General features: G+C 32.5%; 2 protein-coding genes across 2 annotated transcripts in view; one reads left to right on the top strand and one right to left on the bottom strand.

Moving 5' to 3' along the window:
- Nucleotides 1-26,510, bottom strand: part of LOC100913363 (glutathione S-transferase omega-1-like) — a 169,095-nt gene that overhangs the window by 90,604 nt on the left and 51,981 nt on the right. The gene's annotated exons all lie outside the window — the stretch shown is intronic.
- The window catches only part of LOC100919281 (cilia- and flagella-associated protein 43), a 138,251-nt gene that overhangs the window by 68,534 nt on the left and 43,207 nt on the right, over nucleotides 1-26,510 (top strand). Inside the window, exons 19-25 of the mRNA XM_031955793.1 lie at nucleotides 695-787; nucleotides 2,232-2,309; nucleotides 5,844-5,969; nucleotides 9,701-9,805; nucleotides 22,195-22,311; nucleotides 23,643-23,879; nucleotides 25,018-25,224. Coding sequence (XP_031811653.1) covers nucleotides 695-787; nucleotides 2,232-2,309; nucleotides 5,844-5,969; nucleotides 9,701-9,805; nucleotides 22,195-22,311; nucleotides 23,643-23,879; nucleotides 25,018-25,224 — 963 coding nt within the window. The remainder of the gene's footprint in view (nucleotides 1-694; nucleotides 788-2,231; nucleotides 2,310-5,843; nucleotides 5,970-9,700; nucleotides 9,806-22,194; nucleotides 22,312-23,642; nucleotides 23,880-25,017; nucleotides 25,225-26,510) is intronic.

The following is a 26,510-nucleotide window of genomic DNA, read 5'->3' as shown; positions in this document are numbered from 1 at the left end:
GCTTCCTTAGATAGTAAAGTAGTCAGAAACATTTAAAACTTTAACTGTAGTTTATAGCATACAGCTTATGCAAAGTTAAAGCATCATTTTTCATTTTTTCAACTCTTTTAATTATTTTTAATCCCTAAATCTAGAGAATATAGGACAGAATGACCATCATCAAAAGCATATATTAGATTACCTGTTATATATAGCATTATGACCCTTACTTGTAGTGGCAGTGTGACCTTGGAAAGGTTATTTAACATGCTTCTGGGCTTCAGTTTCCTCATCTTTGAAATGAGAAGGTTGGACTAGAGGGATCTGAAGACCCTTCCATCCATAATTCTATGATCCTTTGATTAGAGCTATCCAAAAAAAGTTGTTGCCCTTTATGAATCTATAACCTATTCATGATGTACAAATAAATCAAGAGTTAACTTAAATATAACATTACTTTTTTAAGTTAAATATTAATTTTTAAGCTAAATATAACATTATGTGTGGCCAAAATATTAATTGGGTTTTATGGACTTAACTGAAAATTTACTCAAAGGAATTTTGTATTAAGAGACAATCGAATTATTGACTGTCTCTAAAATAATCAGATAAAGTTTACAGAGCAGGGTTCTAGGATAATTCTTAAACATTGGGATAGGGAATTTGATGGACCAGAGAATTTAGTTTAATACAAATGTTTATCCTTTCTTCTCAGACATATTTCAAAAAGGAGGCATCTTCCCAAGCTGATTCTAAAGACAGAATCTATGATGGTGAAATTAGCTGGTTACAACAGAAAAACCAAGAGGTATAAGTTTTATAGTTAGTGCCAAGAAATCAAGACAAAGAATTTATGTATCCTAGACAACGTTTCACCTCCTACATAACACTGTTCACTAAGAACATTGAGTCTTTAATATTTAATAGTCTTCCTCTCCTGTAATGAAACTTGAAAATTTTCAGTATTCATGTTAATGTCTCCTTCTAAGTTATCAGCCTTCTCAATTCAAATCCATATTTTGGATTTCATCATCATCTATCACTGTCACCTCTATGACCTTGAATTCTGCAATCTCCCTCTTTGTTCAGTCTCCTTTTCTTCTCTCTTAATTCTGTCTTATTCCTCCTCTATCTTTATCCTAATTGTTACTTAGAATGTATGCCTTTCTTCTCTTCTAATCCATTATCACTTCACCTCCTTCCTTTCACTGTTTTGATCCTATAGTTGACCAGTTTAACTATATACCTTCCTCAGTTCTAGTAAACCTTGCATTCTGGAAGTCAAGTGAACAAAGTGACTTCTATTTGCTAAACACTCATGCTAAATCCTAGGGATACAAAGAAAGGTTTAAAAAAAATCCCTGTCCTCCAAATAAAACTAATGAGTTGTCAGACAAGTAGAAAAAGAACCAGGAAAGACTACTGTCCCAAAAACCTGAAGAAGATAACATCAAAAAGAATTTCAGAAATATTTCAGACATTACAGGCCAAAACAGAATTCATTTTCTTTTCCCCAAAAACTCATCTTTCTTCCAAACGTTTCTATTTCTGTTGAAGGAGCTACTTCTTCCACTCTCCCATGTATGTAACCTCATCATTATCCTTACCTCCCCACTTTTTCTTATTATACAATACAAAATTTGCCATTTTCCCATAACATTGCTTGTATCTGACCCCTTTTCTCTACTCACCCAGATTAACTGAAGCCCCTTTCACCTCCTACCCATAGCCCTCCATCTCCTATTTGTGTCTCTTTGTACTGGCTGTTGCCCGTGCCTGGAATGTATTTACCTTCACTTCTAAGAATCTCTCTTTTCTTTCAAGATGTAAATCAAAGGGATGAGCTAGACGGTGCAGGGGATGGAGTACTGGCCCTGGAGTCAGAAGAACCTGAGTTCAAATCTGGCCTCAAACACTTAACACTTCCTAGCTGTGTGACCCTGGGCAAGTCACTTAACCCCAATTGCCCACTGCCCCCAAAAAAGTTGTAAATCAATCTACATGAAGTTTTTTCTTGATTCCCTGTACCCCAAATGATAGTGTCTTCCTTCTCTATTTTATATCTAGTTACATGCATTCTATTTATAATGATTCTATACAACCTTATACAGATGTACTTGTGTCTTGACATTGGGGCATAAACTCCTTGTGAATAAGGATTATTTAATTATTTGTATCCCTGGCCCCTAGTAAGTAGTTGATAGTAAGTGGGTGTTTGATAAATGCTTTTAATTGATTGATTGATGTTTCAGGCCATCATAAGAGAGACTAAAGAATTTAGTCAAAAAAAGAAGATATTAAAAGAAGGAATCAAAATTTTGAGTAGAACTGTAAGTATTATGCTTCATACTCTAATAAAATATGCCTATAGTCTCAAGTGATAGTTTCTATTTAGTTGTGGTAGATATGTATGCTACTCAGCTATTCTCCCTTTGATGTTTGCAAACTCAGTTTTCTGCTATATTCTAAGTAAGTTACAATGCATTTAGCCTAGAATGTAACACAATGAGTGCTCCATCAATATCAAGGATGAGAGGAAAAAAAAGAGCAAAATATGTGGGGAAATGAAAAGGTTATACTTTTTTAGTAAAGTATTTAGAGGAATTCTCTGGAACAAATATATTAAACTATATTGTCTTCTAGGTTTCCTTATTGGAGAAGATTCTTTTAAAAGCTGGGAAAAAATTTTCTTTAAAAAAAAAAATCAATAAGGGCAGATAGGCAGTGCAGCGGTTAGAGCACCAGCGCTGAAGTAAGGAAGACCTGAGTTCAAATCTGACCTCAGATACTTAACATTTCCTGGCTGTGTGATCCTGGGCAAGTCACTTAAACTCAATTGCCTCCAGGGAAAAAAAATCAACATGCTACACATAGAAATATAGCAGAATTAAAAGATTCTTTGGCAATTAAACTGAACATGTGTAGTCATAGATAGACGTATTGTAATTAACAGGCAGTGATAAACTCAAGTAATTAGAATTCAGGGGAGGATTCTAAAAAATGAAGGAGAAAATCAGTAAAATTCAAGCTCTCCAGATTTCCTGCACAAACAGAACAAATTTGTGCCTCGGGGCGAACATAGACTGGTTTAACACAAAGACGACTTGGGATAGAAGGGGTCCTCCGGGCACAACCCAAAAGAACCCAAAGATAACCCCCAGGTAGGGATTAATTTGGGTGAAGTGAAACACCTCCAGGCCAGCTCAGTAGAAACACCCAGTGGAGAGCCTCCGGCCAGCTGGGGTGGCTGGAGCCTCTGCAGAACCACAGGAACTTTCACTTCTGTACAGTGTGTGGAGGCTGAGGGACCTCAGCTGATTGGGAATGCCAGGTCGTTCTGTGCTGCAGAGATGGGACCTTGGGGGAGAAGGAACCACACACCCTGTAAGTGCAGAGGTAGGGGGCAGAGCCACTGCTGGCTGTGGGGACTTGTGGGGGGAGCTCTTGGTTTGGGGTTCCTGGTCAGAGGAGAGAGCTGAAATTGAGAGAAGCCATCCCCTCACCCCACAAAGGTTCTTACACTAATACTTCTCATTTTTAAAAAATGAACCAGCAAAGAAGAAAGAACCCAACCGTAGAAACTTACTATGGGAATAGGGAAAACTGGGGTTCATCTTTAGAGGACATAGAAGTTTAACAAAAAAGCTGCTTCTATCCCAAACTCTGATGTTAAATGGCTCCCTGCCCAGAATTTATGGAAGAACCCGAAAGAGAATTTTAAACTCAAATGAGAGACATTGAAGAAAAGCTAAAAAAATAAAATTAAAATTAAAATAAAAACCATGCAAGAAAAACAAGATGATTGGGGGGTGGGGGTGGGGAGGAAAGTTACTCAACTAGAAAAGGAAATACAGAATTTGAAAGACAAAAATAACTCTTTGAAAATTAGAATTGGGCAAGGGGAAATTAGGGACGTTATAGGAGATCAAGAAATAACAAAATAGAATATAAAGAATGAAAAAATAGATAAAATGTGAAACATATTATAAGAAAAATCTCAGATCTAGAGTACACAGATCAAGAACTGAAAATATAAGAATAATTGGACTACCTGAAAGTTGTGACCAAAATAAAAAAGAACCTTGATACAATAAAGCAAGAAATAATCCAAGAAAATTGTACTAGAGTGATAGAACATAAGGGAAAAGTAGAAATAGAAAATATCCACTGATCACCACCTCAAAAAGATACTTTGTGAGAAACACATAGAAATATTATTGTCAAATTTCAAAAGCCCCAGAGATCAAAGAGAAAATTTTGCAAGAAATAAGAAAATAACAATTCAAATATGCTAGAGCTACAATTAGAATTATACAGGACTTAGCAGCAGCCACAATAAAAGACCATAGAGCCTAGAGTCATATATTCTGGCAATCAAAAGAACTGACCGATAGCCAAAAATATATCCAGAAAAATTATTTATTACATTGAATAAAAAAATAGATATTCAACGAACTTGCAGATTTTCAGAACTAACTTTCAACCAAACCCAAACTCAATAGAAAATTTAACATGTAAAAATCAACATCTAAGATTAATTTTAAGGAACTTAACATGGACAGATTGTTTATGTTCTTTACATGGTAATGTGTACCATATGTTTAAAACTGACACCAGTAATTTGGTAGCTCAAAAGAAATATTGTGGCAGTGTTGAGTATTATTTGACTCTAACATGCAAAACCTTCTAGGAAAAGATAAAAATAATAATTGTTAGACAAATGAGGTGCAGAGGAAGAAGACACACAGAGGCATTAGAGGAGGGAGGAAGGCTCATAGTTCTGAAAACCTACTTACATCAAGAATGGGTTAAATAGGCAACATGTAGGGTATACCATGTAGGGTATAACACCTTCCAAAATCTATAAAGAAATAAAGGAGAAAGGATGGGGAGAGGAGAAAGCAAACAGTGGGAGAGGACAAGGAAGGAATCCACAGATGGAAGGAAGTTAAGTAATATTGTAAGGCAAGTTAAGAAGCAGAATTAACATAGAAGAGTTAGCAGGGACAGAAAACGAGATATACACAAACATTACAACAGAAGATCAGGAGCAGAATTTATTAGAAAAAAAAGTACAACTAGTAGTCACTGATCTTAGATAAAGTCAAACTTAAAAGATTTAATCAAAAGAGAAATCTACATTACATATGAGCCATACTAATATTGTTTTAGATGCATGTTGACATTTGGATAAATGCATGTGGATATATATGTGTCTGATTATATGCAGATATGGATATATGTAGCTCTATGTATGTATGTATATAGTGTGAGTATGTGAGTGTGAATGTATGTGTATATGTGTGAGAATGTATATGTATATGTGTGTGCATAAGTGTATACATATGTGTATGTATATATCTATATATGTATATATAAATATCTGTTTAACTGTAGCCTGTTTGGGGGAGATGGAGAGGGATGAAAGGAGAAAAAAAGAATAAAGTTTTACAAGTGCACAGCAGAGAACAAAAGAACAACCTACAAGGAAGCAAATAAAAGATGGATACTTATGAATATAATTTATTCTACTATGATATATCCATTCTTGAAATGGAAATTTATTGTTATACATTTTGAATACTCCTTGGTGTTCTACTGGGCACATAAAAGTATTCTCTTCTGTTTTGTTCTGTTTTACTTTTATTTTCCTTTTCTGTCTTCCTTTGTTCTATCTATCCTGCTTGTTTGTTTGTTTTATATTTTAATAGGAAAAAAAAGTTAAAATTCAACTAACCTTAATGATTAGATCCTGGCAGTAGGAAATGGTACTGGTATTGACTTTTGCCCAGTGAATCTGAGGGTTGAGGCACTGCTTGAGGCTGATGTTATTTACTTGTTCATTAATTTTCTATCTACTTTAGATTCAGTATATGATGGAGGAAAATGAAAAGGTACCTGAGATTTCACAACTAAAGCAAAAGGAATTCAGTCTGGATGTTGAAGAAATGCAAAAGCTTTTTGATGAAGGTGAAGAAGAAGTGGAAAGGGTATGTGAGAATTTGCTTGAAGAAGCATTGTTTAAATTCATAGATATAAAAAAAGAAAGTGTGAAATGAGAGCTTTTCTCATATATATGCATACATGCAAATATATGATGTAAAAATTGCTTCATTTATTTAGTCAATATTTACTAAGCATTACTTTGTGTATAATACTGGACAATGCAAGAGAAGCTACAAAAGAGAATAGGATATTCTCTGTATCTTTGAGTAGGTAATCAGCACTAAATGGTGGCAGAATAAGGCAAATTTTCATGATAATTTCATCCTCCAAAAGGTAGAGAAACACGGGAGGCAGGGGGGAATTATTTTCTAGAATTGATTGTCTCTAACAGGGAAGAACTGGTTTCTACTATAAAGTGGTGGAAACTTGCAGGGAGGAAGAGACCATTTGATTTTAGAATATGTAAATCCAAAGAGGTTCAGAATCCAAAGACTCTCAAGCTTTGAAATTCCAACAAGTTTTAAGTTTCCTGCTTATGCCAGATGACATAAAATGAAATTAAAATTCACCTAAAAGCCATCAATTTTGGCTAAGATAATAAGAGTTGAAAAAAATTCATTGTTGGTGTGACTGTGGTAAAAAATAAATAAAATGAATGAATGAATGAATGAGCATGGTATTGTATTATTGGTGGAGATGTGAACTGGTCCCAGCCTTTTTTGGAAAATAATATGGAGTCATATAATAAAAGATATAAAAAGTATGTACTTTTGACACAGGAACTAGGAGCCAAAAGAAACCATTAATAAAGAAAAAAGACCTATCTTATAATATTAAGAGTAGCATTATTTATAATAGTAAAATCTAGAATCAAAAAATATCAAGTTACTATAATAACAGTTAAATTAGTTACATTATAGGAATGTAACAAACTATTATTGTGCCGTAAGAAATAATGGAGATTGTATGATGAATTCAAGAAAATACATTAAGATTAGTGTTAAATTATTCAGAGCCATGAAAGCAGGACTGAAAAGAACAATCCATACATCGACTATAAGTATGATTTATAACTAAAGACAATATCAGCAACAAGTATAACTTACAGACAAAATAAAGTCAAAAAATCTCATACGGATAATGTAGGTGATACTATGCTAAAATCAACATCATCTCTTGGGTCAGAATTAATAATCAATAAATAATAATTTGCAGACATATACATAAAACTATTTTTGTTTCTTTTTGTATATTCATTTCATTCTCTTATTCTCATTTATATATTTGAATATCTCAAAATGTATTGGAATTTAAAATGTATATAGAAAAATAAAGGCACACTGCTAGCTATATTTAGGCTCCTACTCACTCTACCTTTCTCTATTCTGCCTCTTCTAGTTCATCCTTCACACTTCTGCCAGAATAATATTTCTTAATTATCCACATGTTAACATCATTCATCTGCAAAAAAAAAAAATAATAATAACACATACACACAAAACGTTAATGATTTATCATTGCCTACTGACTAAAGTTAGAGCTTCTTTCCTTGGCTCGTGGCCTTCCAGGGTCTGTCATTATTCTGCTTCTCTGGTTTTATATCATCCCTAAATGTATAATCTGTGCTCTAATTATAGTTTCTGCCCTCTGCCTCCTCTGTGTCTTGGTTCTTATGCCTCAGGTGCCTTTTCTTACTCTCTTTACCTGCTGAATTTTTATTCTTCCTTAAAAATGCTCCTCCTTTTCCATGAATCCTTCTAGCAAAGTAATGAAGTGGAAAGTGTGCTGGACTTAGGGTCAAGAGAACAAAATTCAAATGCAGGTTCTGACAACAGTTTTGTCACTATGGGCCTGTTATTTATTTTATGTAAATATGTTTCCTCATCTATAAAATGGAAATAATAATACTTGCTATTCCTATTTTATAATTGTGGCAAAGTAAGCATTTTATAAACTTTAATATGATACAGAAATGCTGGGATTATTAGCAAGAATTTTTCCCTTGGACCTCATTTTGTTAATATGCTTTGCAACTCTCTGAAAATACTTCTTATATAATATTGTACATTATAGTCACCTATACTTATATCTTATCCCTCCATCAAACAATAAATTCCTTAAAGACAAGGTAAAATCTCTCCTAAATTTCATGCCTCCCACATATTGCATCCTGAACCAAGCCCTTAAATGTTTGACGAAGGTTTATATGTGTGCTATATGATAAAATGGAGCAGCGTGGGAATATAGTGGATGGAGTGCTAGACCTATAATCAGTAAGACATCTTCCTGAGTTCAAATATGGCTTCAGATACTTACTTGTGTGATCTTGGCCAAGTTATTTCATCCTCTTTACCTTAATTTTCACATCCGTAAAATGGCAGGAGAAGGAAATGGCAAACCACTCTAGTATCTCTGCTAAGGAAACTCCAAATGTGTTATAAAGAGTTGGACATGACTGAAAAACAACAAATATGATCTAGTGGATGCCAGTTCAGTTAAAACCTCCCATATATTTGTAGATTTCCACAAATCATAGTCAATTGGGGGCATTTTGTTACTTATTTTTTAGAATATCTAAGTCAAAGTTATTTTAAAATATCAATAATACATCACTTTTATCTCATTGTTTTGCGAGAAAAGTAAAAAAAAAAAAGCACATAAAATGCAGTTAATTTTAACTTAGGAAGAACTTAGAGATAACATCATAGGACTCAACTAATACGCATAATCTATGGTCATAAATTATGTTCATATATATCATGGTGCTGAAGGACTTGCAGATCACCAGTGTGCATTCCTTTTATCCAACCCACTTTTGCATATACGAGCTTTCATATAGGCAGGTTTTTAAGAATCTCTAACAAAGGATTGTCTCACTGCATGTTAAAATAAAAGCCCTGTGGATAAGGCATACTCTTCTAAAAAGAAAAATATCAAGTATGAGGTCTGTAGCAGCATTACATGGTAGCTAAGAGTAAAGTACACCTGTGATGTATGCTGGGTTTATGACTGGGCACATCCCCTCACCTCCTAGAGCTCCAGTAGGCAACACTTTTAAGATGATACAATGCCAAGAATGTGACTGACTACTGGGATGACATGGGAAGAAGGCATTTCCACATCTGGAATTATTCACTTAACATGGCCAGTCAGTATAAGGTCTCAAAAGATATTCCCACTATATGTGTTTAAAATTTCTATATTAGACCTTCACTAAAGTCCTATTCCAATAACTCTTTATAGCATACCCTTTGAAGACAATGGCAACAAAGCACAAGACTAGGTAAATCATATCGAACTAGCAAGTCTATAAGGTGTGGGTCCAGAAATGCTGTCACCTAAGACCCAGCCTAGCTAAGAAAGGGCTGCTGGGTGACACAATGATTAGTGCCAGATCATAAGTCAGGAAGACTCCTCCTCATATTCATCAATTGAAATCTGGCTTCAGACACTAGCTGTATGACCCTAGGCATTTAACCTCATTTGCCTTGCTCTTCAAGTGAAAAATGAGTGAGAAAAGGAAAGGGCAAATCAGGATCTTTGCCATTGTCAAACATGACTTTTAAATCATTAGTTTATAACGGAACAAGATCAAAAACAATAAAATGAAGAATTTCTTGTCTACAGAAACACTTTTAAAAAACGGAAATAATTCTTATAGATGATTACTTATATATCATTTTTAAAAATGTATTCATACAAATAATTAAAAATAGTGAATTTTACATGCTAGACCATTTTGAAATATTAACTTTTTTTGCTTTTTCTCTCAAAGATAAAAAAGGAAACACAAATGGAAAACTTAGCTAAGAAATATTTATGTCATCTTTTGAAAGAAGAATGCTGGCACTCCATGAATGTAAAAGGACGATCACTTAAGGTGATTAATCTTAACATGTTATCTTTGCAATCAATAGAATCAGTTATGACAAATAATACATATTCATTGAAGTTTTAAAATGTAAGAATCTTTTCACTGTTGAAAAGATTTGCCCTCCAAAATCAAAACATTACTCCATTGGGGGCAGCTACATGGCATAATAGAGCACCACCCCTAAAGTCAGGAGGACCTGAATTCAAATCCAGCCTCAGATACTTAATACTTACTTATAATGTCCCTGCTAGCTCTCTGAAGGAGGACCTTGGGATCAGCCCGAGTCCTGGTCTTAGTGGAGGAGTGAAGGAGGCAAGAAAGCTATCATGTGGCTGGTCAGAGATGGAGCCTGGAATCTGGCGTCTTCTCTCGTGTCTGTGGCTGAGAGAGAATCTTCTGTGTCTGAGACTTCCTTTAAATACTCCAGTACGATTACGTCACTACATCATACTGAGTATGCGCCAGCTGTAGAACATTACATCATTGCAGCACACTGAGCATGTGCAGCCATTACATCATCATACTAAGTACTAAATATATATTTAGCAAGTACCTTCCTGACCTAGATTTAAGTACACCTTTTTAGAGTTCTGCCCTCTACACTTACTAGCTATGTGACCCTGGATAAGTAATTTAACTTCAATTGTCTTGTAAAAAAAAAAAAGGAATCATAAAAACATTACTTCATCAGAGCATTACATTACACTTGTACTACTTTTTATGGTTGCCCTTTTCATTGTCTCCTTAACCTTTGATTCATTAGGACCTCTCTCTTAACATATCCTTATTTTTTTCTCTTTTCTTCTCCATGATAACACATGCAACTACTTCTTCAGGACAGATTGTTTAACAAATTTCCCCATCCCTCAGAAAACTATTTCAATCCCTATGTACACTAAGAAGCTATTTACAGTGGCTCGTTCTCATAAATCCATATCTGACAAAGACATACCCAGAAAAGAAGCACTCAGCAGGATTCACCCAGGATGCAGTTGTTGGTATTATATGATTATGATATTGTCATCTGACCTATAGATATATTTTATTTCTAAGAATCTGGGTAACTTGCAACACAGTTTGTTGTATAAGATGCAGAATTCAGACAACACTGAAACATGTAGGGAAAAATCATACAGTTAACACCAGAACTCTACGTTTTGCCTGCTTCTTTTCCTTTTTCATATGTTCACCAATACTCTCAATTTTTATGAGAATCATTTTCATAAAGCTTTTTGTAAAAATTAGAACATAGCTATATAGGTCAATAGTTATAGATTCAATGCAATATAAAGCAAAAGGGAATATAAAGTTATATTATAAAATATAACTTATTATTAAGAGCAACATGGTATAGTAATTAAAAATGCTGAAGACCTTTGTTCAAATTATGCTTACTGGCCCTGTGATTATGGACAAGTCATTTAATTTGTTTGGGATTCAGTTTCTTTTTTTAATAGTATTTTTTTTTCCTCAATTACATGTGAAGACAACTTCTAGCATTCATTTTTACAAGATTTTGAATTCCAAAATTCTCTCCCTTCCTCTATCCTTCCCCCTTCCTAAACTGGTAGGCAATTTAATGTCAGTTATACGTGTGCTATCATGTAAAATATATTTCCATATTAGTCAAAATTATGAAAGAATTATGAAAAAACAAATTAAGAAACAATTATGAAAGAACAAATCAAAAGAAAAAAACACACAAAAAAAAGAGTGTATGAAAAAATATGCTTTGATTTTCTTCTGAATACATCAGTTCCTTATCTGGACATGGATAACATTTTTCTTCTTGAGTACTTTGTACTTGTATCGTATCACTGTGTGACCGAGAAGATCTGCATCATTCATAGTTGATCATCCCACAATGTTGCTGATACTGTTCACAATGTTTTTTTTTTGCTTCTACTCATTTCACTTAACATTCATTCAAGTCTTTCCATATTTTTCTGAAATATGCTTGTTGATCATTTCTTACTGCACAATAGTGTATTCCATTATATTCATATACCACAACTTGTTCAGCCGTTCCCCAATTGATGGGGATCACCTCAATTTCCAATATTTTGCCAACAGAAAAAGAGCTGCTATAAATATTTTTTGCACATGAAGCCTTTTCTCTTTTTATGATCTCTTTGGGATACAGATCCAGTAGTGGTATTGCTGGATCAAAGAGTATGGATGAAAAAACCAGTAATCTGCAACATAATGTTTACAAGAAACATACTTGAAACAGATAAACACATACGTTTGGAAAAGAATCTATTATATTTCAGCTGAAGTAAAAAAAGAGATAGCAATCCTGGTTTCAAAGTAAAAGCAAAAATAGACCTAATTAAAAGAGATAAAGAAATTACCTTTTGCTAAAAGATACCATAGATAATGAAGCAATATCAGTACTAAACATATATGCACCAAGTGGTATAGGATCCACAGTTTTTTTAAAAAAAAAATTTTAATAGTATTTTATTTTTCCAAATACATGCAAAAATATTGGTTTTCATTTCAAAAATTTCAGAAAAATTGATTGCCCTTTGGGCATAGTATCAAATTGTTCCCCCAGAATGGCTGGATCAATTCACAATCATCAGTGCATTGGTGTTCCAATTTTCCCACATCCTCTCCGACATGTATAATTTTCCATGCTTGTCATATTCCATAGTTTGTCTATTTGGTGTGAGGTGGTATCTCAAGAGTTGTTCTAATTTTCATGTCTTTAATTAAAAGTTATTTAGAGCACTCCTTCGTATGCCTATAGATGCCTTTGATTGCTTCATCTGAAAAAAGACTCATATCCTTTGACTATCATTTATCAAGTGGGGATGGCTTGTATTAAATATAAATATAAATTTGGCTCAGTTTTGCTTTTGAGAAATGAGATCTTTATCAGAGACACTTGCTGTAAAGATTGCTTTTCTTCACTGGAAACTGAGTGGATGCACATCAGTTGGGGAATGACTGAATAAGTTATATGAATATGACTGTAACGGAATATTATTATTCTATAAGAAATGATGAGCAGGCTGATTTCAGAAAGGCCTGGAGAGACTTACATGAACTGATGCTAAGTGAAATGAGTAGAACCAAGAACACATTGTACATAGGGTCAAGATTGGTTAATGATCAACTGTGATAGACTTGGTTCTTTTCAACAATGAGATGATTCAAGGCAATTCCAACAGTCTTGTCATAGAGAGAGAGCCATCTGCATCCAGAGAGGACACTATGGGGACTGAATGTGGATCACACCATAGTATCTTTCATCTTTTTTGTTGTTTGCTTGTTTTTTTCTTTCTCATTTTTCCCTATTTTTTTCTTCATGCACAGCATGATAAATGTGAAAATATGCTTAGAAGAATTGCATATGTTTAATCTATATTAGATTACTTGCTATCTTGGAGGGCGCAGAGGAAGGAAAATTTGGTACACAAGGTTTTGCAAAGATGAATGTAGAAAACTATTTTTGCATGTATTTGGAAAAATAAAATACTATTAAAATTATTTTTTTTAAAAAACTGTGGATCCTATACCACTTGGTGCATATATGTTTAGTACTGATATTGCTTCATTATCTATGGTATCTTTTAGCAAAAGGTAATTTCTTTATCTCTTTTAATTAGGTCTATTTTTGCTTTTACTTTGAAACCAGGATTGCTATCTCTTTTTTTACTTCAGCTGAAATATAATAGATTCTTTTCCAAACATATGTGTTTATCTGTTTCAAGTATGTTTCTTGTAAACATGTTGCAGATTACTGGTTTTTTCATCCATACTCTCTTTGCTTTCATTTTATGAGAGAGTTCATCCTGTTCACATTCACAGTTATAATTACTATGTATTTCCTTCCATCCTATTTTTCTTCCTTCTTTTGCGCGCTCTCTCTCTCTCTCTTCTCCCCGCCCCCTTGCCTCTTCACCAGTGTTTTGCTTCTGTCTACCACCTAACTCAACTGCTCTCCCTGTTTCAGTCCTGTCCTTTACATAAAATCCTCCCCTCCTACTTTGCTTGCCTTTTGGGTAAAATAGATTTCTATATTCAACTGATTACATATATTATTTCGTCTTTGAGCCAATACTGATAAGTGTAAGGTTCAAGTGGTGCACATCACCCAACTTCCCATCTTGCCCTCCACTGTAACAAGTGTTTCATATCTCTTCATGTGAAATAAAAATTTAGCAATTCTATCTTTTGCCTTCTTTCTACAGTGTACTCTACTCCTTTCTTATCCTTTATTTTTTCTGTCATCCACTTAAATTTCTCTTAGCTATACTATTAGTGATAAAATTGTTTTAAGAATTACATTTATTATCTCCCAATATAGAGATTTAAATAGTTTAGCTCAAATACTTATGTTTTCTTTTTCCTTTTTACCTGTTTATACTTTTCCTGGGTCTTGATATTAGAGATCAAATTTTTGGTTTAATTCTTATGCCAGAAACAGTTTGAGAGAAACCTAGAAGGCTTATATGAATCAATACAAAGTCAAGTAAACTGAAGAAAGAGAACAATTTACTTCTTAAGAAAGCTTGACATCCTTCTATTTCACTGAATGAACATTTTTCCCCTTGATATAATGTGTTTAATTTAGCCGGCTAAAAGATCCTTGGATGTAGTGCTAGTTCCTTTGCATTCCAGAAGGGACTCAGTTTATGATTCAATCGACCTACAAAAGGGAAAAACATAATAATCCTTGACTTCAAGGAGTTTATATTTTACAAGGGAGCAATAACACATGTACTACTGATAAGTAAATACGGTAATTTCGAGGGAAAGGGAGCACTAATAATTGGGTATGCCTAGAAAGGTCTCTTGTAGAAGATGACCTTAATTTAGGCTTTAAAGGAAACTAGAGATTCCAAATCAAGTAGTGAAGAAAGAGAGTATTCCCAATATGAAGGCATTCTCCGCCAGTGTTAAGGCATAGAGAATAAGGTTGAACTGTTATGCTTAAGGAATACAAATTAAGCCAGTTTCTTTGGAATGCAACATTCATTATCTGATCCACTAAAATTTTATTTTATATTATCTCAACTAAGCCAACACTGATGCAAACTAATTTCCTCCCTCTTTTGTGGCTCATTCTTTAAAAATAATTTTTTTATTTTTTAAAATCAAGAAAAATCTATTTTCTCTTTCTCACACATCTCCCCTCCTTAAAGGAAAAGACTAATATAATACTTGTAACAAATAGTCAAACAAAACTAATTCCAATATTGGCCATGTCCAAAAAAAAAAATGCTTCAATTTGTACCTTGAATCCATCAGCTTTCTATCAGAAAAGGTTTCTGATTTCATTATGATTCTTCTAGAATAATAACTATTATGTTGATCAGTGTTCATACATTTTCAAAATTGTTTATATTTGCAATTCTGTTACTGAGTAAACTGTTTTCTCTATTGTTTACTACATTCTGTATTGGTTCATATAAACCTTCTCAGGTTTCTTTCAAACTGTTTCTGGTGATTTCTACAGCACAATGGTATTGTATTGCATTAATATGCTATTATTATTCACTCATTACCCAACTAATAGACAACCCTTTAGTTTTCAGTTCTTTTCTACCACAAAAAACTCTATTATAAATATTTTTGTACATAGATCTTTTGCTCTTTCTTTGATCACTTAGGAATAAAGACCTGGTAGATGGTGATATTGCTGAATCACAGGATATGCATAATTTAGTAACTTTTGGGGCATCATAACAAATTGCTTTCCAGAATGGCAGGACAAATTTATAATGCCACCAATAGTACAGTAAAGTATCTCTTTTCCTAAATTCCTTCAAACATTTTTTATTTTCCTTTTTGTTTTTTATCCCTTGTGGGGATGAGGTGGAACATTAATTTTTTTTCTAATTATTAGTGATTTGGGGCATTTATCATATGGTTATTAACAGCTTTGATTTCTTTATTAGAAAACTGTTTTGTCATATCCAATGACAATTTATCAATTGAGAAATGTCTCTATGAAGAATTTAAATCTGCTATTTTGCTCTTCTAATATGTTTATGAAGTCACCCTTAACCTACTCCCCTCAAGGATCTCTCCTTTATCCATTCCCCCTCCACCATTTTCCTCCATCTTTTTCCCATTCCTATTTATTTACACATCTTGTCTCATTTCCCTTAATCTTTCACCAGTTTATTCTATTTCTTCCTCTCTTATTTCTTTATAAATTTTGAAAAATTTTATATTTATACCTTTCTAGATACCTATGGATTGTTCTCTCTTTAATCTATTGCCAATATGAGTAGGATTTATTTTTTATTTTTTTTTAATTAAATAACTTTTTATTGACAGAACCCATGCCAGGATAATTTTTTACAACATTATCCCTTGCACTCACTTCTGTTCCGATTTTTCCTCTCCCTCCCTCCACCCTCTCTCCAAGATGGCAAGCAGTCCTATACATGTTAGATAGGTTACAGTAGATCTTGAATACAATATATGTGTGCAGAACCGAACAGTTTTCTTGTTGCTCAGGGAGAATTGAATTTAGAAGGTATAAATAACCTGGGAAGAACAACAAAAATGCAAGCAGTTTACATTCATTTCCTAGTATTCTTTCTTTGGGTGTAGCTGCTTCTGTCCATCTTGATCAATTGAAATTAAGTTAGATCTTGTCTTTGTTGAAGAAATCCACTTCCATCAGAATACATCCTATGAGTAGGATTTAAAACTACCATCCCTTCTCCCTCAACTATTTCCTTTGTGTCAGTTCTTACTCTTGCACCTCATTCATATGACATATGAATACAATTCAAACATTACTGTTTTTACCTTTTTCTACATGATTTTGCTTTTTAGAATTATATCATATTCATACTTAGTCAACCATTCTTTTGAACTATCCAATTACTAATGACAGTTTCAGACAAATGATTAATACTTTCATCTTAAAATATAATTTGTCCTTATTAAGTTCCTTGAAATTGTCTTTGATGTTTTCCTTATATTTCTCTTGACTGTTATATGTCAAATTTTCTATTAAGTTTGGATTTTTGGGCAACAAGATCCTGAAAGTCTGGCAGTTTATTGAATATCCATTATTTCCTATTCAGGATTATGCTTAATTTTACTGGCTATAGCATTTTCAGCTGTAATCCTAGTTCTTTTGATTTTTGATATGTAGTATTCCAAGACCTGTGGTCTTTTATTGTAGCTGTTGAGAGATCATGTGTGATTCTAATTGTGGCTCCAATGTATTTGAATTGGATTTTGTGGATGTTTGTATTGGTATTGGCAATATACCAAAAGGTGGATGGTTTACATGGGTTTGTTTTATGTTCTGCAACTTTGCTGGAGCTGATGATTGTTTCAATTAGTTTTTTAGTTAACTTCAGGGTTCTCTAAGTAAAACATCATGTTATTTGCACAAATTGATAATTTTATTTCTTCTTTCCCTTATGTTCATTCCCTCATTTTCTTTTTCTTTTCTTATTACTATACCTAACATGTCTAACAACAACATTCAATGGTAATAGTGATAATAGGCACACATAGTTTACACCAATCCCAATAGAAATGCCTTTAGTTTATCCCTATTATAAATAATGTTAGCTCTTGGTTTCAGATGGACACTATCATGTTAAGAAAATCTTCATTCAAGTACTTTTTGTTTTTGTTTTTAATAGAAATAGTTGTTATATCTTGTCAAAAGCTTTTTCTGCAATATTGAACTAACCTTGTGTTCCTGACATAAATCCCACATGCCCAATGTTTGAAAACATTTGCCTATAAATCCATCTATTATTGGCCTTATTTTTTACTTAGTTTATTTTTCTAATATTGAGTCAAGTCCTCTTTTTATACTGTTAAATCTCTGCATTTTATATTTTTATAAATATTAATCAAATTAATTGAAGTTGACAATATAATTAAGAGGGCAAAATAACTTTCTAATTTCATTGGTTATGAAATTAACTTTCGTTTTTAATACTGGTAATATCAAGTTAGCAAATGACATCCATTTTTTGGTCTTTTAAAAAATTAGTTTTCTAGTTTGATTTATTAATTCAAGGCTTCTTTCAATTTTGATATCTACTTTAGTTGTCAGAATTTCTTTTCTTTATTTGAGTTTTTTATTTGTTGGTTTTCTAGGTTTTTTTATAGCCAATACACTAATCTGATCTTTATTCTTTTTACTGATGAAAGTGTTTGGATATAAATTTTGCCTCTTGTGATACTCTGGCACCACTCCACATATTTTGGTATATTGTTTCATTGTCATTATATTTAATGAAATTATTATTTTGGCACGGGTAAATTTGATGTTTCCCATTATTATAGTGTTGCTGTCTACTTCTCTCTAGAACTCTAATTTTTTAAAGAATTTAAATGCTATGTCATTTGGCATGTGTCTGTATGTGTGTTTAGTATTGACATTAATTATATCTGTGATATCTTTCAGCAAAATGAAATTTCCCTAGTCCCTCTTTTAAATTGGTTTATTTTGCCATTTCTTACCTGAGATCATGATTACAAATCTCTTCCTTTTTAAATTAAGCATAATAGATTATGCTCCAAATATTTATTTTACCTCCATGTCCATCGTTCTGTTTCAAGTATATTTCTTGTAAATAATATATTGTTGGATTCTGATTTCTAATCCATGCTACCTTTCTCTTCCTCTCTTTCCTTTAATCTCTTATCCTCTTAATTTCTCTGCATTGTAAAGTACATTTTAATACACAATTCCTGTGTTCTTCAAATCTTTTAACTAGTTCAGATAAGAGTAAGGTTAAAGTATCATCTGCTCCTCTCCATCCCTTTGTCTATTTATATAGACAATCATCTGCACAACCCAAATACATAAAATAATTTCCCCCATCTTTCTTCTCTCTCAAAGCCCCAATCCCTGCAGTGCATTATTCTTTTGCTCTCATTCCGTTCTTTTCTGATCATCAAAACATAAATCTCAGTTTTTCTGTTGAATTAGACTCCTCCTATCATCTCTTTTAAGGATCATATTCTAAAGGAATATAAGATACACTCACATCTCCCTATATTAGAATCTTAACAGTTTATTCTTGTTTAGTCCCTTATGAGTCTTCCTTCATTTGTGTATATCTTTTTTTTTTAATTTAATAGCCTTTTATTTACAGGATATATGCATGGGTAACTTTACAGCATTAACAATTGCCAAACCTCTTGTTCCAATTTTTTACCTCTTACCCTCCCACCCCCTCCCCCAGATGACAGGATGACCAGTAGATGTTAAATACATTAAAATATAAATTAGATTGTGTATATCTTTTAATGTTTCTCTTAACACCTGTATTTGAACTTCAACGTTCATACACAGCTCTAGTCTTTTTATCAGAAGTCCTTGAAGTCTTCTATTTCTTTAAAGTTCATTTTTCTGTTTGTAGCAGCCCTTTTTGTAATAGTAAGGAAGTGAAAATTGAATGGATGCCTATCAGTTGGGGAATGGCTATACAAGTTATAGTATATGAATGTAATGGAATATTATTGTTCTATAAGAAATGATGAGTAGATTGATTTCATAAAAGCCTAAAAAGACTCACATTAACTGATACTAATGAATTGAACAGAGCTAAGAAAACAATGTACATAGCAACAACAAAATTATGTGGTGATCAACTCTAATGAACCTGGTTCTTTTCAACAATGAGGTGTTTTAAGGCAATTCCAACAGACTCGTGATAGAAAATGTCATCTGCATCCAGAGAGAGAATTGAATGTGGATCAAAGCATAGAATTTTCACCTTTTTATTATTGTTCTTTTTTTTAATTTCTTGTATTTTTTTTACTTTTGATCTAATTTTTCTTGTACAGCATGACAAATATGGAATTATGTTTAGAAGAACTGCACAGTTTAACTTATATCAGATTGCTTGCTCTCTTGGGGGGGAAGGAAGAAAAATTTGAAACACAACATTCTTTTATGACATAAAAACCACTTATAGAGAATAGACATGGAGGGACTTTCTTGATATTATAAAAAGCCTCTTATCTAAAATCAAAAGCAAGTATAGTATTCAATGACAATACATTAGACAATTTCCCAGTAAATATGGGATTGAAACAAGGATTCTCACTTTCTATATTAATATTTGATATAATTCTAAAAATGTTAACAATAAGAGAAAGAAAATCAAGGCATAAAAGTAGGTAAAGATGAGATAAAATGATCCCTGTTTGCTGATAATGTGATGGTGTACTAGAAAAATCTTGAGGAATCAACAAAGATACTAATTCAGACAATAACTTCAGTGGAGTTGCAAAATAAATCCTCAAAAATTAATAACATTTCTATATAGTAACAGCACAAGAAGCAATAATAGGAAGAGAAATATCATTCCAATAACTGCAAAATGCAAAAAATATTTGAGGAAAACTTACAAAACACCAAAAAAAACTTGTATTGTCTCAATTATTAACTTTTCCTTAAAGAAACAACTTTATTCAGCACTCATGGATAGGTCATACCAATATAGTAAAAATTATAATACTATAAAAACTAATTGGCACTTTTAATGCTACATCAACTAAATTATGAAGATCATACTGCATAGAACATAACAAAATAATAAAATTCATTTGGCAAAACAAAAGTTCTAGAATATCAAAGGAAATGATGAAAATGATTAAAGACAAAGGGGGAATAGCACAAAATAAATTACAGGCTAGACAATGGAGAATCAATAACAAAAAATTAATAATACCATGTTTAATAAAGTAGAAAATATAATTACCTAGAAAAAAACTCCTTATTACATTAAAAAGGGGGAATTGTTAGGAAAACTGAAAACCAATCTGGTAGAAATCAAACTTAGACCAATACCTGATGCCATACTCAACAATATATTCTAAATGGATGTGGCCTTAATAGTGATGATTCTACTCTTTAAAAAAAACCAGAATTATAGCAGATCATATACCTCTCACACCTATGCAATCTTAACCAAATAAGACATAAAGACAGCAACAAAAGATTACATAAAGTAACTTTGATTACATGAAACTTAAAAGCCTATATACAAACAAAATGTACCTGTGATAAGAAAAGAAGTAGTTGAATAGGGAAAATATCTTTGTCTTGTGAGTTTTTTGGTAGGCAATTGGAGTTAAGTGATTTGACCAGGGTACACAGCTAGGAAGGGTTAAGTGTCTGAGGCTGGATTTGAATTCAGATTCTCCTGACTCCAGGGCTGGTGCTATATCCATTGCTCTATATCTAGATGCTCTGAAAATATCTTTCTGTAATAATATTTCTCTGATAAGGTTTGGTATCTAAGATATATACACAATTTATATTTACACATTTGTATGTGCATTCTGTGTATGTGATGACAATACCAACTCCCCACTAGAAACATGTTCAAATGATATGAAAAAATAGTTCTCAAAAAGAAAAAAATGCCAAGTATTCTCTTTGAACCATGTGAAAGAACGCTCCAACTCACTAGTAATAAGAGAAATTCAAATCAAACAATCCAGAAGTTGCACCTCACGCTCTGCAAATTTACAAAAAATAACCTCCTCCCCAAAATGGCAATTATCAATGGTAGAGGGATTGTAGAATGATAGGCATGATAATCTATTGCTGGTGATGTTGTGAATTGGTATGAGTATTTTGGAAAACAATTGAATTTTGTCAAATAAAGTGACTGAACCATCTAACCAGAAAACCTATTACTGAACTTACAGCTCATGGAAATTTTTGATAAGAAATTCTCCATATATGCCAAAATATTCATAGCATCACTTTTTGTCACTGCAAAGAACTAGAAACAAAGTAGATGCCCATCAATTGAAGAATGGCTAAACAATTTGTGGTAGATGAATATAATGGAATATTACCGTTGTGAGAAATGATATGTGATGAATACTAAGAAGCATAGAAGGATCCACACGAACTGATGCAGAGTGAAGCAGAGCAAAAAAAAAAAAACAAAAAAAAACAGTAATATAACAATGTAAATGTAGAGAACACCTAGACACTGAAAAATCAAAAATTAAGAAATAGGACTGTAAAAGATTAATTAGAATAAAAAGATGTGAAAAATAACTCCCAAGCCAACCCTTCATAGAGATGGGAGGTCTACAGGTGTTATACACTGCACATGCTTTCAGATTTTTTTTAAATATATGAATCAGTTGTGCAGATTTTTTTCCTTTTTAAATACTATTTGTTTATATTGGATATACTCAGAAAGAGGAGGGATATTTGGAATAACTATGATAATGTAAGAAACAGAAGAAACACCAACAAAAACTTATTTTAAAAAAACTTCACTATTTGTTTTTCTAGATCCTGATATTTTATATTAGTATTAACGAAATTAACTCAAAGAATTATCTTGAAAACACTTATTAGACTTTTCACAATTTTACTAAAAACCATTTATTCTGTTATTTCTATATTTGTCAAGTCATTTCATAGTCTTTTGGAGGTTAAAAATTTCCCAATGAAGACACGTTCTCCAGAAGAGCTGAGAGAATTGGAGACAGTTTTGCAGCTAAGGAAAACTGAAAACACTGGATATAAAGTATGGTTTTGAATATTTCTGTCATATACTCTAGTTCAAGTTTTAATACAGATTTTAATTGAAATACAACAAACGAGATGTATAGTAGAGAGGTAGTCTCAAAGTCAGGAAGACTTGGGATTCAAGTATTGCCTCCCACATAGACTAGCTGTGTGATCTGGGGCAAGTCACCCAAAGCTCTAAGACTCTAAGTTGCAGAAGTGATATTTTGTAATAGTATGGGTTTCGTAATTGGGACGTTACTTTATCAATAAAATCACAAGTTCAATACATATAATAATAGCTAACATTTATATAGTGCTTTAAGGTTTACAAAGCCCTTACATATTTTCTCATTTGATCTTCACAATAGCCTTGGAAGGCAGTGCTATTATTATCCCTATTTTACAGATAAATACTGTAAGACAGTAGAAAGGTTCAATGATTTGCCTGGTATCACATAGCTAATAAGTATCTAAGGCTGGATTTAAATTAAGATCTTCTTGACTGCAGGACCAATGTTTTATCCACTGTTCCACTTAGCTGCTGTATCACCTCTAATGAAAAATATAACTTGTAAAACATTCATATCTGTCCTTCACATTGAAGATAAATGAGCCTTTAATTATTTCCCTAGTCATGGTGAGGGATTACCTTTGGCCATACATACTCCTCTTATGATCAGACTGGTAATTAAGCATTTTCAAGACAACTGACCAAATGTAAAATACATTTTCCCAGGCAGAACCAATTGGCCTATACAAGTTAAGAATACATAGCCATGATCTCATTAGAATTATCCTTTAGCTACCTACAAACTTGCTATTACAAAAGAATAAAGTCAGACCCAGAAAAGCACCACACTTGTTGATGTAATGTAAGCTACTGAGAAGATATTCCATCATCTCACATGTATAGTTTTCTATACATTCCATGTATAGTTTTCTAAAATATAAAATGAGATTAATATTAATACCTATAATTTGACATAGCAGTCATCATGTGAATTCCTATGTAAAATACAAACAGGGTGTGTTTTTTTCATATTTAAATTCCAATGCTCACCTTAAAATATTTACACAGACAAATTATTCTGTTAACCTACTTCAAAGATAATGCACAATTGAATACAATTTTTTACTATTATCATATATTTACAGTATACAGGTTTAATTTCTTCTGCGAAAATTTTAAGGTCCATCCACCATTTTGAATATCAATGTAAAGAGCAGAATTTAAAGACTTAAAATTATTTTTGAAATAATTATGTTGTTGCCAGGATGCCCTGTAGAAGCACAATTAAGATTTAATAATTACTTAATAATGAATGTATTATGTTTTTTCATACAAAGCTACGAAAAGAAATTGTAGAACTTCAACCCACAATTTTAAGTAAAAAAGTTCATGATGAGGAAGAGGATGATGAATATGACGAAGAAGAAGAGGAAAAAGAAAAAAAAGAAGGCAACTTACCCAATTACTTACTTGGCAGCTTAAGTTATGAGCTTGGCATAGAAACAAATATGTTATATAACCAGTTAGAACTTCATACCAGAGAAGAGAAAATCAACCAGATTATATTACTGAAGGTAAACTATTTTTATATTCCAAATCAGTAAAGCTCTCTTGTAAGTGCTTTGTTAAGCCAGACTAGAGTATGATACAGAGAGTACTGCATGCTTTTATATATTCAAAAATGTTGACACATATTATAACTCAACTTTTGGCTTCCATATCCTCCCAAACCATTCTTCCCCTAGGGTTGTCTTTATGAGGGTATCTTCCTCCTGTATGGTACTCTACTAAGAAACATAAGATTATATTATATTGGGGAGGAAAAGAATAAGTATTTATATAGTTAAGCACTTTACAAAAATTCTCATTTGATCTTAATATAAACCCTGTGAGATATTATCTCCATTATTACAGTTGAAAAAACTGAGTAAAGTTAATTGTCCAGGATCATACAGGTAGTAAGTATCTGAGGTTAGATTTATATTCTGGTTTTCCTGACTCCAGGTTCAGTGCTCTACCCCACTGTACCAATTAGCTGCTTTGTATTATTACAATAAATAATGATAAAGAGTCCTGGGATGCCATTATTACATTTTACATTTTTGTCCTAAATTCTTTTCTCCCAAAAGAACTACTTCAATTTTAAGATTAGACAGAAAGACAAATAGGGTTCCAATGGTAAAAGAAAAGAATTCTTTTTTCATTCCAGTTATAAAGTACTTTTGTCATTTTCCCCCAAACCATAAAATATCTTATAACAGATAATAGACTATATCTAATTCAAATTCAACATATTAAACTTTCAATTAAAATCCAATACAATACAATTATTAATCTTACAGGAATGGGAAGCCACTGAAGGATCTTGAGCAAGAAAATGAATATATTTGAATCTTTGGATTTTAGAGTCGGAAATTACTCTGGAGATTATCTAGTCCAAATTTCTATTTTATAGATGAGAAAATTCAAGTCCAGAGAATGAAGTGATTTGCTTAAACTCATGATTACTAATGGAATAGAGGTCTTTTAACTCTCAGTATATTGTCTTCTTATAGTATTATACTTAAAACATTATTTTAGAAAGACTAAGTTGATAATAATTTCCAAGCTGGGTTTAGAGCAGGGATAGAATGAAGAATTGTTAAGACTGTGGGATGATACTGCCAGTAAAGAAGTAATCTATAACATAATATATATATATATATATTTCAGGACATTATTTACAATATCAAAATCCAATTTAACAAGGACTTTAATTCTGTATATCAACAAAAAGAAATTGAAATATTACGTGTAAATGAAAGAAACAAAAATATTCAAGGAATTATTACAGAACTAGATATTGAGGAACAAATATGGCAGCCAGTATTTGAAGACTCTGAGAAGCCAGAGCGGATTCTATTTGTAGAAGATCATGAGGTACATGCTTTCCTTACTTTTTAAGGCTGCTTTCCTGCTTCCCTTTGCTTCCTTGGATTGGTTGCTGGAAAAGAAACAGAGAGAGAGATAGAGACAGAGACAGACAGACAGACAGACAAAGAAAGACAGAGAGATAGAAATAGAGACAAGAGAAATAGAGAGACAGACAGAACCAGAGCCAGAGCGAATGAGTTTCACCTTTAGATAATGCCTTAAGAGTTTCCAAAGCATTTTCTCACAATTATTTTATGGAGTAGTTTCAAACACTCATTTTAAATTCAAAAATGACATTCAGAGAAGGTAAGTGTCCTCATCCATTTCAATACCCAATGGGTTTAGTGACCAGGGATTGTTGTCCTTCATTCTAGAAGAGGACCAAAATAACATCACTATGTTAGGGTTGTTAAGAGTGTGTCCAATGGGCTGATTGGGCCAATACAAGCTCAGAATGCTCTGCCACAATTGCACACAAATAATGCATGTGAACAAGATCTTGGGAGGAGATTCTCTAAATTTGTGCATCTTGTGTGTGTGTGTTTTTTTTTTTTTGTTTGGTTGGTTTTTTTTTTTTTTTTTTTTTGAGCTACCTCAATTCTGCTTTGCTTATAGAGCACAGTGTTTTCTTTGATGAAAGTATGCCATGCTGGGCGTCCTTTGCCAGCATCTCTCATATCAAACAATCAATTCCAAAGTTCTTGAGAGACTTTGAGAATATCTTGGTATCACTTTTTCTGATCATCATGTGACTTGGGTAAATTCTTTGTAAAATGATCTTTTAAACAAGCATACATTTGTCATTCAAATAACATGGCCAGACTACTAGACTTAATCCATTAGACTAGTAGCTCTGTTACCATAGCATATGTTATCTGACAGAAACAAACCATTATAAATGTTTATAATTCCATTATTTAGAATAAAAAGATCTCACAGTTTTAATGTTGACTTTGACATACTATTGGGCAATTCATCCAACTTTAATGAGCCTCATTTTATTCATCTATAAAATGGGGTAATACACAGATTTGTTGTGAGGTTCAAGTGAGATAATGTATATGAATGTACTTTAGAAGCTATAAAGCTATACAATATTAAAATAAGACATGATTATTAAAAAGCACTATAGTGAACATAAGAATTTGTACTCTATATAGACCAACATCTCACTTCATATACCAAGATCAAAATAGATACATGATTTAGAATCAAGGGTGATATCATAAGCAAATTAGGAGATCACAGAATAGTTTATCTCTCAGATCTATGGATAAGGGAAGACTTTATGA

Source organism: Sarcophilus harrisii, chromosome 2 (assembly GCF_902635505.1).
Source record: "Sarcophilus harrisii chromosome 2, mSarHar1.11, whole genome shotgun sequence".
In the NCBI taxonomy this organism is placed as follows: Eukaryota; Metazoa; Chordata; class Mammalia; order Dasyuromorphia; family Dasyuridae; genus Sarcophilus; species Sarcophilus harrisii.
Note: the sequence above shows the minus strand (reverse complement) of the source record. Positions and strands in the feature narration are given on the sequence as shown.